Here is a 15476-nt window from a genome sequence, read left to right on the forward strand (position 1 = left end):
GGGAGCTTTTGCAATAAGCTGCCATCCAACACGGCCCCATCTTCCAAAAACCAGCCATAGTTCATCAACAATGAAGTTTTTAATTAACAAATAAAGAACAATATGAAAACAATAAGAAACTATTTAAAAAGAACTGACAAGCTAAACTGCCTGGTATTAATTATGTTATCATGTCATGACTCGCTGACAAAGGGCCCAGAGACGGACCATGGATGTCTACAGAAAAATCACACAGCGAGTGGCTGTTTCCACTGGTTACGGACATAGTTACACTATGGGAGGAGTAACTAGGCCATCGCACCAAAACGGGCAAAAGGCGTAAACCGCTACCCCACTTCCTACCCCCACACCTCCGGCGCCGCTGCTCGGACCAGTACCGTCTTCCATGTAGCCGTCACGGCTGGTAAAGATGAAGAGATCGAAAGGCTACGCTATCTGCCCGAGCAGAAAAAGGAGACTTTTGAAAACAATTTGGTGCATCATCAGCAGCGTCAAATCCGAAAAAATATCCTCCGCGGTTTTGAAGAAGCGCTCTGGTTTGATGAGGACCGCTTCAAAGCAGCGCTCGGCTTCTTGCTCTTTGCGTTTCCTTTGAACTCTTTACGTATGTAATTAAAACATTGGCCTGAGGGCCAGTTCCCTGTAGTGCAGGTCGGTGGACAGCCTTCCGATGCCATTAAGCACAGATGGCAAATTGTTTTCTAGGAATCACTCGCCCCCCCCCTCCCCTCCCATTGCGCGCTAGTGTTGCAGGGAGAAGCAGAGCCGCAAAGCCAGCAGATTACACACAATAGTTAAATCAATTCCTCACTGCAGACACACAGATGGGTTCAATGAGCTCGAATAAAATATTTTTTTTTTTTTTTTTTTTTTTTTTTTTTTTTTAAAAAGGCACACAACTAAATTGTATTAATTTTTGCATCATTATTAATTAATTTTACAACAAACCTGTGATCCCTCTACATCATCGTCACAGTATTCAGGGTGGGCAATCATTACTCGGCATTATCCAATTCATAGTAAATCAGTATATGTCATTATGATTGATGTTGTTGTTGTTGCACCTGTACCCATCAAGCACTTACATGAAGCTTAGTTTGTCACGAGGCGCGCACGCCACAAAATGACCCAACCACACGGCCGGTGCGTAGCCCCCACATGTGGTCGCGGCGCTTGGTCCTGCACCTCTGGATCTCTGCAACTTGACGTTCACAAATAGTTCACTAATAAAAGCACCATTTACATGTCTAGGGATTATACAAAAGGACAGTTCGTTTTCAAATGCGTTAGAAACGGGGAGTTCTTCACAATCTACATTGAAGTAAATATTTAGCAGAATTTTTTTACAGGATATTCAACTTTCTTTTCTTTACAATGCATGCAATACTTGACTTGTTTCTTTACAGGGCTTCTACAAAAAGGCAATAAAGTAGTTCACGAATATGAGATATGAGTTTACAGATAGTAAAAATCCCTCCTCGGCATTGTGGAGGTTGGTTAATGGCTTTTGGCCGGTTCCACCTTCAGTCTACGGGCATATCTCTGGGTCACACTCATTGTCGTTTTCATTCTTCACAGTTCATTCCGTTTGTACGCCCTCCGGTAGTTTGGACAATAATGCAACGAACAGCGCAGAGAGAATATAAACACGTCAGTACGTACTCTGAGCTCGCCACCATCCGCCGAGGCTCATGCTACAGTCACAGTGACACCGTCAGGGTCGTTTCCTCAGACTGGACAAAGTTTCTCCAGAGCCCCAGGAGACGTTATACAAGCGCCGTTACAGATTGAGGAGCACTAACCCTTTCAGTCTGTTCAGCACTACGTCCGGATCTACAGCATGAGATCAAAACATTTAGGCTGTTCTGGTTCTTTTTATTATCTCACTGCAAATACTGAGCAAACATACAAGAACAGATAAATACTGAAGTGTTATTGTGGAACAGGAATCAAAAGGTGTGTGTGTGTGTGTGTGTGTGTGTGTGTGTGTGTGTGTGTGTGTGTGTGTGTGTGTGTTGTCTGCAGCTGGACAGCAGAGACCAGGGGCCTATACTGGGAGCCCAGCTGCAGTAATTGATTTCTGCCGCCACACCAGGGCTAAATGACTGGGATTAGTGGACTATGAACAAGGCCTATTTATTACTGGGATGCTCATGATTAGCTCGTTACTCAGCTCACTGAGGCTCATCTAGCCGCCTGTCACAGGGGAGGAGGGGGGGGGGCTGTGTGTGCACATTTAAGCCTGTGTAGTCAATAGGCCTGGTCGACAAGTATTACAGCAGCGAAGCCTGAGGAGTTAACAAAGCCATTCAAAAGAAAGCCTCCAGCATTCATTACAAGCGCACACAAGGTGTGGTATCTAAATACACCGAGGCTCAGCTCGGGCCTCTCTGCTGCTTCGCGTATTAAAACTGTCATTTATTTCAACGCGGCACTACAACAAGGTAGGGGGAAAAAAAATACAAGCTATTGGTTATCGCTCACAACCGAGCGCTCACATAAGCCCTCAGTGTGCTTCTGTGATGGTGCTGAGGAAGAGGAAGGAAGAAGAGGTGGTATTCATGTCAAATGCTGGGAAAAGAATGAAAGGATGGGGGGGGGGGGGGGGCTTAATTTCATGCTCTGCATTTTACTGTTATACTTCGGTAGTTGTGCCTCAGAGTGACATGAAGGAGCTGGTGGATCCTCAGGTACACTGAAGGGCGTCTTGTGCGTCGGTATCACACGCTGGGGGGGGGGGGGGGGGGGGGGGGGGACCATAGACTGAATCAGACTGAGCCGTTGTGAAGCCCAAAGTGGGCGGCTCTGGAAGTCTCCATCTTGGCAGCGATGACACAGCCTGACTCTAACAATGGACAAAGTGGTGGATCGCAGGTGGAGCTGGGTGATGCAGCAGAGCAGACTCCCTGAGACAACACCCTCCTGTCACTCAAAGAGGCCACGCCCCTCATTTGCGCATAACTTCAATTCCAAATATAATCTGGTTAGTTGTATAAAAGTTTACACTCCATGCAGTTGTCAATGAACAGGAATATAAGCTATAGAGACCAACATTTAATAAAAATGTTGAACAGTAATTTATTGTAATTAACAGTTAAACTGTAAATGTTTGTTAACATGGGGGACTATGATGATTGACTCGCTTTTGTAGTCAGCCTCAAGTGGCCATTTGAGGAACTGCATATAGACAATGACTAGAGGCTGCTGCATGACAGAGCCTATTTGATGCCCTGGGAATGATAAGGGGCCGATTCTGACTCTGTGGATTCTGCTGAATTGATTTCTTTCCCCCCTGTTGGGTAAAAAAAAAAAAAAGATGTATATTAATTATTTAAACTACAACTGGCAGTGAAGGCATGTCAGCAGCTGCATCACCAATACACATCAGATGTAATGAACACGAATATTTGGAGTGTTGGGTATTTGTATTTTTGTTCAGTGTGTGTGTGTGTGTGTGTGTGTGTGTGTGTGTGTGTGTGTGTGTGTGTGTGTGTGTGTGTGTGTGTGTGTGTGTGTGTGTGTGTGTGTGTGTGTCCACATCAACTACAGTCATGTAGAGAGATCAGGACCGAGGCACCTAGATGTGGTTTTGGAGCTTTTCAGTACACAATAATGTATTATAATGTATAATGTTTCCTCTGTTTCCAGCTGTGCCACACTGGATATTTGGTCTACAATTTAAAAATCATTCAAGTTAAAAGTCTAAAGAACAATTTGACAGCTAAACATGTTGAAGGAGCTATATGGACGTGAAATAATGGCAGACTGGAAAAAATGAAAGCTGCTCCGTTTTGTTTTTACGGCGTATCGTGTTTGAGTACAACACACAGCGTTTAAATGTCACGCTCTGAGGCGCTGTGCCAGCTGCTGTTGGACTCCTTTGCTCTGGGTGGCACAATGACAGCGGCAGTGAGAAATGGAGGATTTGTGCTGCTGGTGATCTGCTCGTCAGCGATGATCTAACTACAGCAGGCAGCTGGGAAGCAAATGTTAAACGCTCCCCGCTCTCCATGTCCCTTCAGGATTCTCCCACCTCAGACTTGTTTGGCTGATAAGCTGCCAGGAGCTTGTCCAAGGTCAGCAGATATTTAGCCCCACCCCAGCATTTACATAGCGGGTGCCTCAGAAGAGCCGGGGCTGAAGGAGTGGTCGGCACTTACATGAGCCGAGCGCCCTCCCGGTGCTGATGTACTGAAGGATGTGGTCAATGCTGACATCTGCTGGTGGAAAGGTGAAGTGCATCCCTGTCTAATATTACAATCTGGAGGGTGGTTGAGTTTATGCATGCTAAAGGATTACTTCAGCACATTTCAGATTACTGGTAAATAAAAGATGTCAATTTGACAGATCTCGTAAAACTGTGGTGCTAACGTAAGAGGGAGCTCACCTTCAGTTAATGGCTGTGTAAGGACCCAAATGCAGGCAGTGCAAACCCCAGCACCAGAGGCCTGATCCCGTCTACTGTAGCATTTGGCTAAATGATGGTGATGTTCCAGACCTTTGCAATCTCTAACTGGACCTAAAGTCCAGTCATGCAGATGATGGAGCACAATCAGCAGCTCCCACTGCACTCAAACCGCAGTTATCTCTTATTCATCTTTTGTGAATTAATTGAAATGTAATAATGTAAGACACATTACGTTTGTGGCATCACAGTGTGGCCAAAGACCATAACATGTAACAGCAATGGGCCTGGATTGAATCTGTCCCAGGGCCTTTGTCGCATGTTTTCATCCTACCAAAACCCGTAACAAAAATCGGACCTGTTCCCTGTCAGATGCATCTCAAATGGCTTCTTTTGAAGTTTTGTCTGACCTTCTTACCCGATCTCTAAGTGTGAGCCCAGCCCCCCAACGGAGGGACTCATTTTGGCCACTTGAATCCGTTATCTCATTCAGTGATTCCTCATTAATTACCTACACTGTGGCAGGCTGCCAGAGTTACATAATGCAGTCTGCCCAGGGATTCAGGAAGGGACGGCCCCCTGCTCCCACTGACTGTCAACCGGGGCGGACTGTCCTCAGTGCAACGGGGGGGGGGGGGGGGGTCTGCAGTGATGTTAGCAACCCACCCTGCTTGAAACACAGACCCGGTCTCAGTTACCATGCTTTGTGGGTGTGCCTTTTTCTGCCGTATCATCACCATTAATATATATACAACTAATGTGTTAGTGATTAAATTGTTCACAAGTTCTTTATTTATTTATTTATTTAGCCTCTTTATGTCTGACATAAGGGTGGTGTTGAAAAGAGAATTTGCATGATACGGATGCAGATGTGCCGAGTGAATCAGAGTTTTGTTCTCCGTTTCATCCGAGCCGTGAAAGGACACCTTCAAAATGGCTGCTTCCCCCAATCAGCTCTTTGCTGCTGCCTTTTTCTCATGCAGCCGCGGAAGCAAGGGGATCATTAGACATCAGTGTGTGTTTGTTCTCACAATCACCATTTCATCTCCTCCTCCCCAATATCATCCTCTTTCCACCCAGTCCCCTAAAACCACCTTGTGACTTGTAGTGCACCATCATCTCCTCATGAGGCTGCTTTCAATCACAGTCTAGGCTATCTCTTTACATGGCATCACAGCCTTTGCCCAAAATACTGAGGTGATCCAGATGTTATTGATGGCATCCCCTTACCAAAACAAGATACCAATATCAGTGTTAAACTGGGTTTAACAAAAACCCCATCCATTAAATATCCCATTATATAATTTACAAATAAACTACACATCCATTTGAAGCTGCAAGCAGCATTGGTCGGGCCCTCGCACCTTCGCGCATGTCGAGGGTGCTGGCAGGACTTGGGTTGACGTGGTCATTCATTTCTCTGACCATCATACACTGAGTGTGTGCACGAGTTATTTCCTGTATGTAGCAGCGGCGTAGTCAGACATTTTGCCAGGTCTGAAGCCTCGAATGTTTTGAGCGTAGCTCCGAATACAATAATAAATATAAGCCTGTAAAGATCGACAAAAAACAGAATGTGTGTGAATGCGCTTCAGTGTTTGTCAAAGTAAATTCAGCTTGTTTGTTTGTGCAGGTAGCTCTGACAATCACTGCTGAGTGACTCAAAGCTGGAAGAGTGAAGGAGAAATGGCAGAATGTATAGTTCCATGTGGGAAAAAAAATTATCTTTTTGTGGAGAAATACATTTAAACCATAAGGTGAGCCCATGTAGTATAATCTATAATATGAATTAGGCTGGATTCAGTCTAATCTTATTTAACAAAAGGCCACGTTCCATTAAATTACGTTGCATTACAGCCTGGCTCCAAAACAAACAAAACAAATTCACCGTACCATTAATGAAAACTCCACGTACAAGCTTGATTTGAAAACTATTGTTATCCAATTTTTGCTCTCCAAACATCTTACTTTGCACATTTTTATATCAGATAGGTCTTTTTTTGTCCATGAACACTTTTAATAAGTTCAGTGTTTGGACTGCAGTATTTATAGAATCCTGCTTATGGCCATGGTTGCCAGTAGGTGGCGCTATGACTATGAGTTAATATTGGCATACCGAAGTCCTCAAGCCACGACTCTCACTGTTTTGACAAAGTACAGTTGAGTTAAAACAGCTTAATGTATGATAGCGAACCATGTATGATGGCCGCCACACCACGTCTACACCGTTCCATGACATATGGAATAGCACAAAAACAAAACATGAGAAATTCATACAGAATTCAAAATGGCCAACTTCCGGTTGGGTTTACAGCATGGCCCCACGAGACTCTCTCTTCTTTTTTTTTTTAAGTCTACATGTGATACATGTGCTTAACAAATTTTATACATCTAGGTGAAATGTAGTGCGAGGGCTGTTTCGTCAAAATTTTGTAGTGCGCTCTATCGAGCCAACTTGCCATTCTGAGGCCTTAAATTACATCACGTAACAACACTTAGGACTTTAAATGTGTGTGCCGTGTTTTGTTATGCTTGGAAAATGCTTAGCCTCTCAAAACACCTTTGTTTTTCCGGGCAAAGAATGCATCGCCATGTCAACGGCGTTCCACGAAAAAGGTCAAAAGCTTCATGGGCTGGCATTATGAACATTTTAAATTAGTGTGGAACAAATCTGATGTGGACCTGATTAACATACTAAGAGTAGCTAGCCAAAGTATAGAGGCTGTATCTTCCTGTTACCAGCACTGTTTACTGTGATCATGATTAAAAATTGGCCTGTTGATGTCTTCAGGCCTGGAGTCATCAAACATGTGATATTTGGAAAAGATTTAACCAAGTAGAGTCGAGTTATCAGTTTATTTGCTCACAGCGAAGGATCAAAATTCGCTGAGTCGCCACTTCACCGCCCTTCAACAAATTCTTACTATATTCACAATGAAGCATTATCAAGGTCATAAGGCTTTTCGGGATGGATCTGATTAATCTGTGAGGAGGAGGAGGATGCAAAAGTACAAAACCTGTAACTTCCTATTGCTACTAGGTGGCGCTATTACTATGATTCTAAATTGCCATATAGATGTGTTCAGGGTCAGGATAGCATGACATATGAGAAATTTGGAGAAGATTAGACAATGTGCGGCCGAGTTACAACAACTTCCTGTTTCATAGCAAATGCTGTTTTTTTTGCCACCACGCCACGGATACATAGTTCGCTAACTTTAGGATCTTTTGATAAATTTTCACTGCAAAGGTCTCAAGGTCTCAATTTGAAGTCAATCGCATTAAATCTCTAGGAGTTCGTTCAAGTTAAATTTCATACAGCTAAGTAAAACGGAGCTTGACGCCCATATCAGATGCCAAATTTCAAGAGCTGACCAGTAGCCCAAGCACCTCGTTTTTGCACTTAAACACATATGAGAATAATAATTAAAGCTGCGAGCAGCGACAAACGGGCCCTCATACCTTTGTGTATGTTGGGGGTACTGGCGGGATGCCAAGAATGTCTGCGACCATCGGACAGCGCGCCCATGAGTTCAACTTTATTTTTTTTTGTGTGCTACGCTGGAAATTATGCTTTGCAAATACTTCACCAGTTCCTGTAACCACTGTGTGGCGCTAGAGAACATGCAAAATCATGCATTATGCTGCTTTACATCAAGTGTAAAACCGCATCATGTAAATGTCATAAATCGGATGCCGTTTGTCACATAACGCTGACTTCCTCTTGACAGTAGGTGGCGCTATGACTGAGTGAAAATTGGCTTGAAGACATCCTCAGGCCATGACTGTTATCAAGCATGGCAGGTTTGGGACAGATTTGAGTCCAGTGGAGTTACATCAGCTTGTTGTTTAATGGAGAATCATGTAAAATGGCCGCCTGCTACGGTAAATGGAAACGGTAAATAGACTTTACTTCATCTCTTTCTAGTCTTCTGACCACTCAAAGCACTTTCACACTACATGTCATCCTTCACCCGTTCACACCCATTCAAACACTGATGGCACATCTACGGGAGCAATTGGTCCCAAGATACTTTTTTTTTTTTTTTTTAAGTCTACGTGTGTCTACCAAATTTCATACATGAAGCTGAAAGGGAGCTGGGGCTGCTTTTTTGAAAATTTGTAGGGGGCGCTATCAAGGTCATTTATAACGGCAAAGCCAAAAACCCATATCAATTATACGTCGGTGCTCGGGGCCCTAATAAGAGAGCGTGGTGGCTTGACTTAGCGGGAGCAATGTCTGTTTGCCAGTAAACAGAACCTGAACCTGGACACAGGTGACTGCCACTCAGAGTCACTGGGCCTAGTGTTTATTGGGAAATGGACTGTACTTATATAGCGCTTTTCTCGTCTTTTCTTGTTGTAGTAATCGATCACTTCACCTGGTTCACCTCAGTGTCTATACAGCCGCCTCTGATCTGTTCGCTGACTTTGCTGTGTGTCTGTGTGTGCTTGTTGTTGGAGGAGCTCAGCTCTGACACAGTGAGCAGAGGAGGTGAACGCTGCAGTGTGATAATAAATTAGCTAACACCAAAATGTTAAAAAGTACCCATAAAGGAACCGATGACTTTGGAGCTATTTAATATGAGCTGAAAGGAAAGACGGCAGGAAGGAAGGAAGGAAGGAAGGAAGGAAGGAAGGCAGATATGTAGGTAGGTATGAGCGTGTCTAGCTAGCTACTCAGCGCAAGACTTGTAAGAAATATGAAGATTCTGACATGTTACCGCTGTACTGGCCCATCTAGCCCCCCCCAGTTACAAACGGCTTGCTGGCAGGAACTCGCAAAATATGTTGCAAATTACAGATCAAGCACCAAGAGGGCACTGCATCACCTAGCAAAGCACATTAAATGGGAAAATACATGGAGCAAAGATGTACCAATAACATGAGCGGAGACAAATGTGAGGGGGAGTGTATAGGAGCAATTGGACTCTACTTTGTATGTGATCGGATGGGTTCTGTCTGAATTAATGGGAGAACAAATTGACACGCTCGTTACTGAATTTCGATAGCTAGAGCTAATATATCAAGTTCATCTCTACATTGTTATTTGATGAAATGTTACTATGTTTACATGAGGCATTTTAAATCTCTATAAGTGCGGCACATAACCCTCAACCACCCCCCCCCAACCCGGGGCCAACATGCATTATTCATGTGAGCTAAATAAGCTACATTTAATTTCCCAATCATCTGTTGGCATGGCTTGTAATGAGATGCTAATAGTGGAGAAGCTAAACTCCCTTAAAGGGGGAGAGAAGGAGAGGGAGAAAAATGGAAAGATAGACGAGAGGCGTTTAGGATTGCGTGATCAACCCAGAGATAAGGACCTATCTCCATCACCCAGCGCTCGCTCATGTCTTCGCTCTTGTTTGGCTTCTATTTATGTGCATATCATTTTCTCTCATTCTTTTGTCTTTTAATCTGCAACATCAGCACTGGACTGCAGAGGGCATCTGGTAAGACAAAAGCCCCTTTCACACTGCCGCAACAGAAGAGCAACGGTTGCGCTGGATTTGCTTGTTTACACTGAAATATTGAATTGAACTGAATATTGCTGCCTGTAGTCTGTGGTTTCAGAAAGCACGCCGGCGTCACCGAGGCAAAAGAGGCCGGACGTGTAAAAAAAAACACAGCGTTGGCGTCCTCTGCTTAAAGGCTCCGGACCTTGTCCCCCCAATTCGCCGCTATTCTCGGTTGCTGAAGGTTAGCTGCTAACTGCTACGAGCACATTTTTTTTGTCTCCGGTGGACATAATAGAAACTGGACATGGACATGGACATGGACACGGAGCCCCCCCCACCCCACCCTATTCTCATTTATACATTACTTTTATTGTGCGTTAATTGTTTTGTGTATTCATTACCTGGCATATGTTCATCTGCAATAGCAACTTTTTAGTAGGTTAATGTTTGGTTACAATGAGTGAAGCTCATACAGGCACTTCAGTCAGCTATGGGGTCCTTTGGGTAGGAAGCAAGGGGGGGGGGGGGGTTACGCTGTTCAACAGTTCCTCCCTGGTGAAGGAACCATAGATGGACAGCAGAAAACTGAACACATTTTTTTTTAGAAATTATATTTAAGATTTCCTAAATGATCCATACCAAAAAAAAAAAATTTTGAGCAAACGTGCCCAGTCACATCTGGAATGAAGATAATAAACAATCTAAGAGTCCAATATGATCACAATCCTAACTGTCCAACAGTGATGTTAACAGAGAGGAATAGAGCTGAAACAAGTGGTGACAATAACCACACATAAAGTCCCTGCACACAATTTTCTCTTTTTAGAAGATGAGAAGAATATGGATATCATATCTGTATTTTAAAGTAGGGATGACCTCTGATACCCGGTTCTAAACAGGAACCGATAAGACATTCAGTAAAGACCTAGTTTCAACTGATTTCATCAATACACTGCATTTATGAACAACATTTCATCGGCGATAAACACTTCAAATTTAACAAATAATACATTATCAGTGAAAGTGGAAGATTAAATGAATATATGTTATTTTTATGGCAGTTTTTTGACAGACATCATTGTCCTCCAACTACACCAGAGCTACTGTTCTAAAGGGATGCACCAGGGTTAAATCTGACATGCCAAAGTAGGATATGATGACAGCTGGAATAGCATCATGTATCTCCATTTGTGAATTGTTCTCAAAATCCTGCATATAAACCAACAATCAATACTGTTTATCTGGAGGCTTCATAGAGAGACTATGAAGATCTAACCACTAACAGTTCATCACTTTTCTGTTAACAAACTGCTGGATTTGCCTTCTTCTGATATCCCAATATCTGATAAAAGATAAAATATCAACAAAAAATGAAAACCTACTGATTCTCATGCCTCTCATGCCTACACTGTGGACTACTGCAGTGACTAGAAGCCATCACACATGGATTTAAGGATTAGGACGAACAATGGCTGTACTCTGTTTCCTGGTCTCTATCTGTCAATAACAACTGAGTGAGGAGCAAACATGTCGTCTTCTGTCCTGACCCCAGAGCTAACCTGTACTTCTCTCAGCCGATTGTGTTGGAGTTTGATTTATCATAATAGCACCATCAATTATACCCATTTATTTCAATATATCCAAATGTTTGAAACTCACATAGGACATCCGCATATTAACTAGTGTGAATATAGAATGGGTTAACTTACTAAGGCCTGTTTGCCTTAGTAAGGGTCAAAGTCTCTTGTAGAAAAACACACTACTGGAGGCGTAGCCGGTGTACGGTAAGGCTATCATGGGAAAGGCTAGCGAAGGCTGTGAAAAGAAGAGCAGAGCTGTGAAAAGAAGAGTCGGGGTTGGGTGGCATCAGTAAAAGTCTTTCAACTCCCACTAGAAAGATGAGAGCTGACTGTGACAAATTGGTACATGCAATGCACACATTAGAAACCATACGAACATAACTCACACCCACATGACGGGGAAAGTGACACTCTGAGATTTACTGGGTTTAATTTAAAAAGATTGACGTATCAAAAGGAAAATGGAGAACGAGCTTAAAAAAAAAAAAAAAAAGGGCAAAAAGCAACGTCAGCCACACCATATAAGACGATGTAAGAACAGAATAAGTCAGTCATTTTCCAGAGAATTACTTTTTTTTTTTTTCCTTCTTCTTCTTGCAAGACAAAAGATAAGACATTAACAGAACAACGGACAACAATAACAATGAAAACAGGCCAATTAACAACATTTAGTCAGCCCCGGCCTTTCTTCCCCATGCCGCCCCTCCAGAGTGGAGCTTCCCATCCAAACAATGTTTTGGCGGCGGAGGAGTTTTAGACGGAAAGAAAAATACTAAAATAATCAAAAAGAAGGATGATGGTGCGAGGGGGTGATTATAAAAAATATAATTACATAAACAAAAAGGAGAACAAAAGCAGAAGATATAATGGTCATGACAAAAAAGCAAATAAGCATATTGTTGATGGGAAGTTGTCAGGTTTGGGGAAGTGGTGAATTTATGTTTAAAATGGTTTGTTTTTAACAATATTTTGTAATAATGATATCAGTAATAACTATAGTAATAATACTGTAAATATCTAAAGGATTGTGGTTTGTGACATCTCCCATGACGCAAACTATCATGGTTGACTTCCAGGTGAAGCTGGGGGATTTATTTCTGTTTCAGATAAAGCTTTTTCTATATATTCACACACACACACACACACACACACACACACACACACACACACACACACACACACACACACACACACACACACACACACACACACACACACACACACACGCGTTATCGAATGTTGACTCCAGCGTTTCCCACAGCAGAGCTTAGCCAGTGCAGAGGACAAAAAGCAGTCCATCTGCTCTCTCATTGCAGGCCATGTTCCTCCACTCATTTGGCAGACTTGAGAGCGCTCCCATGCTCCTTCTAATTGGCTGTGAATGGCCCCTCGGTTCACTCGGGGCAGCCTTTGATGAGCTCGGGAAGACCGGCTGCTTAAGTGGCTTTTGAGCGAAGCTCTTCACGAGAGGCTGAATAGCGGCTCGGCTGCTCGGCCGAGAGACGAAACGCAGGGAACGACGCTCCAGCAGGACGACGAGGAAGATGAGACGACCGACCGAGAGCTCATTTACTGCGCAGTCGAACGCGCCCCTGGTGACACAAACGCACCGCTGTTTCCCGTATGTGGATGCACGTGTGGTGGTCCGCCACTACTTCAACACCGACTGTCACACGGCGATTCCATATCCTTTCTACAGCTAGTGCAGTGCCCGTTTGGGGTGTGGTCGTTTGGAGTGCAATTTTTTTCAGACGTATGCATATGTTTTCATCAGAAAGATCTAATTGTGATAATAATATAATTTAATAATAATAATCGTAATATAATGAATGAATGGATTTGCTGTAACGCAACAGCTCTGCAATCGATACGACCATAATGAGGGTTTGGTTTCAGAGAGATGTTAATTCTATTGACAACAAAATAATTCTAATTATCAATAATTGATATCGATCCTAAATCCAACTTGCGGTAAGACAACGAACATGTCGTATCCCTCACATAACTCACGACAGAAAGGTTATTACACCACTGTAGCATGTTACTCAGTAATGTGTGGACACCGGTTCAGCTGCTACCTCGGCTACACATCTAAGTTATGGATTGTGTAACGCATAACTCTTCATCCCAGCATCCATCATATGTAAAGAAGCTGGAGCTCAGTCATCTTCCCTCCTCTATTCAGACAGAGAAATACACCGCAGGGGGAAAAGACACTAAACATGAGTGGAGCTGCTGTACGGTCACCTCACCTCTAGGACTTCAGAATAATGAGGAGGAGAGCCTCGTGTATTCATTCTCATCAGCAGGTGTAGCCAGGCTTGACCAGCAGGGCGCCAGGGATGCACCTAGTGTCTGTGTACGTTAGAGTGTGTGTGTGTGTGTGTGTGTGTGTGTGTGTGTGTGTGTGTGTGTGTGTGTGTGTGTGTGTGTGTGTGTGTGTGTGTGTGTGTGTGTGTGTGTGTGTGTGTGTGTGTGTGTGTGTGTCCGGCCAGCCATGCTGAACCCTGCTCTTCAGGGTTCAGCGCAGCTCTCTGGCTGCAGAGGAGATCTTGGTGGGAGCAGTTGGTCTCTGACCTTTCAGCAGCCGTCTCCTGAGGGAACCTGACTGAGCTGTGGCCTTTTAACAAAACGCCAGCACAGATCACTCAATGCACACCAGCTGACATTCACCGTTATTACCTTCATCCTACTAATGAGATTTTCCCCTAACAAATATGATCCCGTTTGGTTGATTTGAGTGTAGGAGTAATAATGCAAATGGACGTTCTAACAATATGCATGCTGCTGACAATCTCATGTCTACTTGAGGTTAATCTAAAACTTTACCGTTTTTGAGTTCATTCTCTGCGCTCTCATCAACCACGTTTCCAGCTGCAGCAGGTGTTTGGTGAACGATGGCGGGACGCTTATTCCACTTGGTAGTTGAAGACTGTCTGGCAATAAAGAATCAAGTGTTTCCGCTGAGAACGTTTGGCGGAGAACGAGAGGCAGTGAGACGAGGGAGACGGGCCCCATGAGCAGATTATCGTAGACCTTCGATACAAACGGACGTATACAACGCAGACCTGCTGATCCACGCTGGACCCGTTCATGAGTCAGCTGTCACTCTATTGGTCTCTGTGAAAAGAGACTTCCCTCTGCAGTGTAGTTCATACACTTCACTGATAACCCACAGAACTGGAGAGCAACGCCTCAACATTTGTGAGCGAGCTGTATTTGCCACATCTATTTTATGATCGAGAGCTGAAACCAAATAACAAATGTACAAATTGGCCACAATGTCAGTTAACAGAGTCAGTAATAGTATAGCTTTCTACATACAGCCCCGTCTAAAACACAGCAGAACATTTAGCAGCTCAAAAGACAAATTTTCTTCTCAGGAAACGGTTGAGGACAGAGGATGTTTAATGTTGTCTCGTTTGTAAAGCCCCATAAGGCAAATTTGTGATATTGGTCTAGCCGCTATACAAATAAAATGGAATTGAAAAAGGGAAGAGTGGAAGAAGAAGAAACATCCCCAGTGAGCTCTTAGAGCTGTAGTCGGTCCCCTCCTCCGTGACAAAGTGTTCTCCTACCTTGGACCTGAGCGCCCAGTACTCCTCCGTGTCGTGGTCCACATGTTTGAAAGCAGTCAGATAGTCGAAACTGATGACCACCGTCTGCAGACGACAGAGCAGTGACATGGAAAGAAGTGAGGAGTCAGCAGGTACACTTCTCTTTCAAAACCACCAACGTTCAGAAAATGAGCAAAAGCTTGAGTTTGGATCGATTCTTACATAATCAGATATAAAGAGTAACAACTTTAATGACTTGGTTGCTGGGGGACAGGATGGAGGATGAGCTAAAGTGAACAACCAAGCTAAAGCAGTTACAGCATGTTGTTTACTGAGATGTCCAATCGGCTATCAGAGGCAGTTTTAAGTCTAAGCTGACCTCAGTGGGACTTGGACAAACTGACAGCATGCCAAACATAAACACATCGAGAGAAAAACATGGAACATTAAACCACAATCCCCCAAAGCA

At 43.6% G+C, this 15476-nt stretch overlaps 1 protein-coding gene across 2 annotated transcripts in view; it reads right to left on the reverse strand.

The window, feature by feature from the left end:
* Positions 1-15476, reverse strand: part of adck1 (aarF domain containing kinase 1) — a 59674-nt gene that overhangs the window by 40025 nt on the left and 4173 nt on the right. For both annotated transcript variants that reach the window (XM_068717651.1, XM_068717650.1), the window contains exon 3: positions 15029-15112. In XM_068717651.1, the coding sequence (XP_068573752.1) occupies positions 15029-15112 (84 nt within the window). The remainder of the gene's footprint in view (positions 1-15028; positions 15113-15476) is intronic.

Source organism: Cebidichthys violaceus, unplaced genomic scaffold (genome assembly GCF_023349555.1).
Source record: "Cebidichthys violaceus isolate CVI_PGR_0920_01 unplaced genomic scaffold, fCebVio1.0.p SCAF_22, whole genome shotgun sequence".
Classification (NCBI taxonomy): domain Eukaryota; kingdom Metazoa; phylum Chordata; class Actinopteri; order Perciformes; family Stichaeidae; genus Cebidichthys; species Cebidichthys violaceus.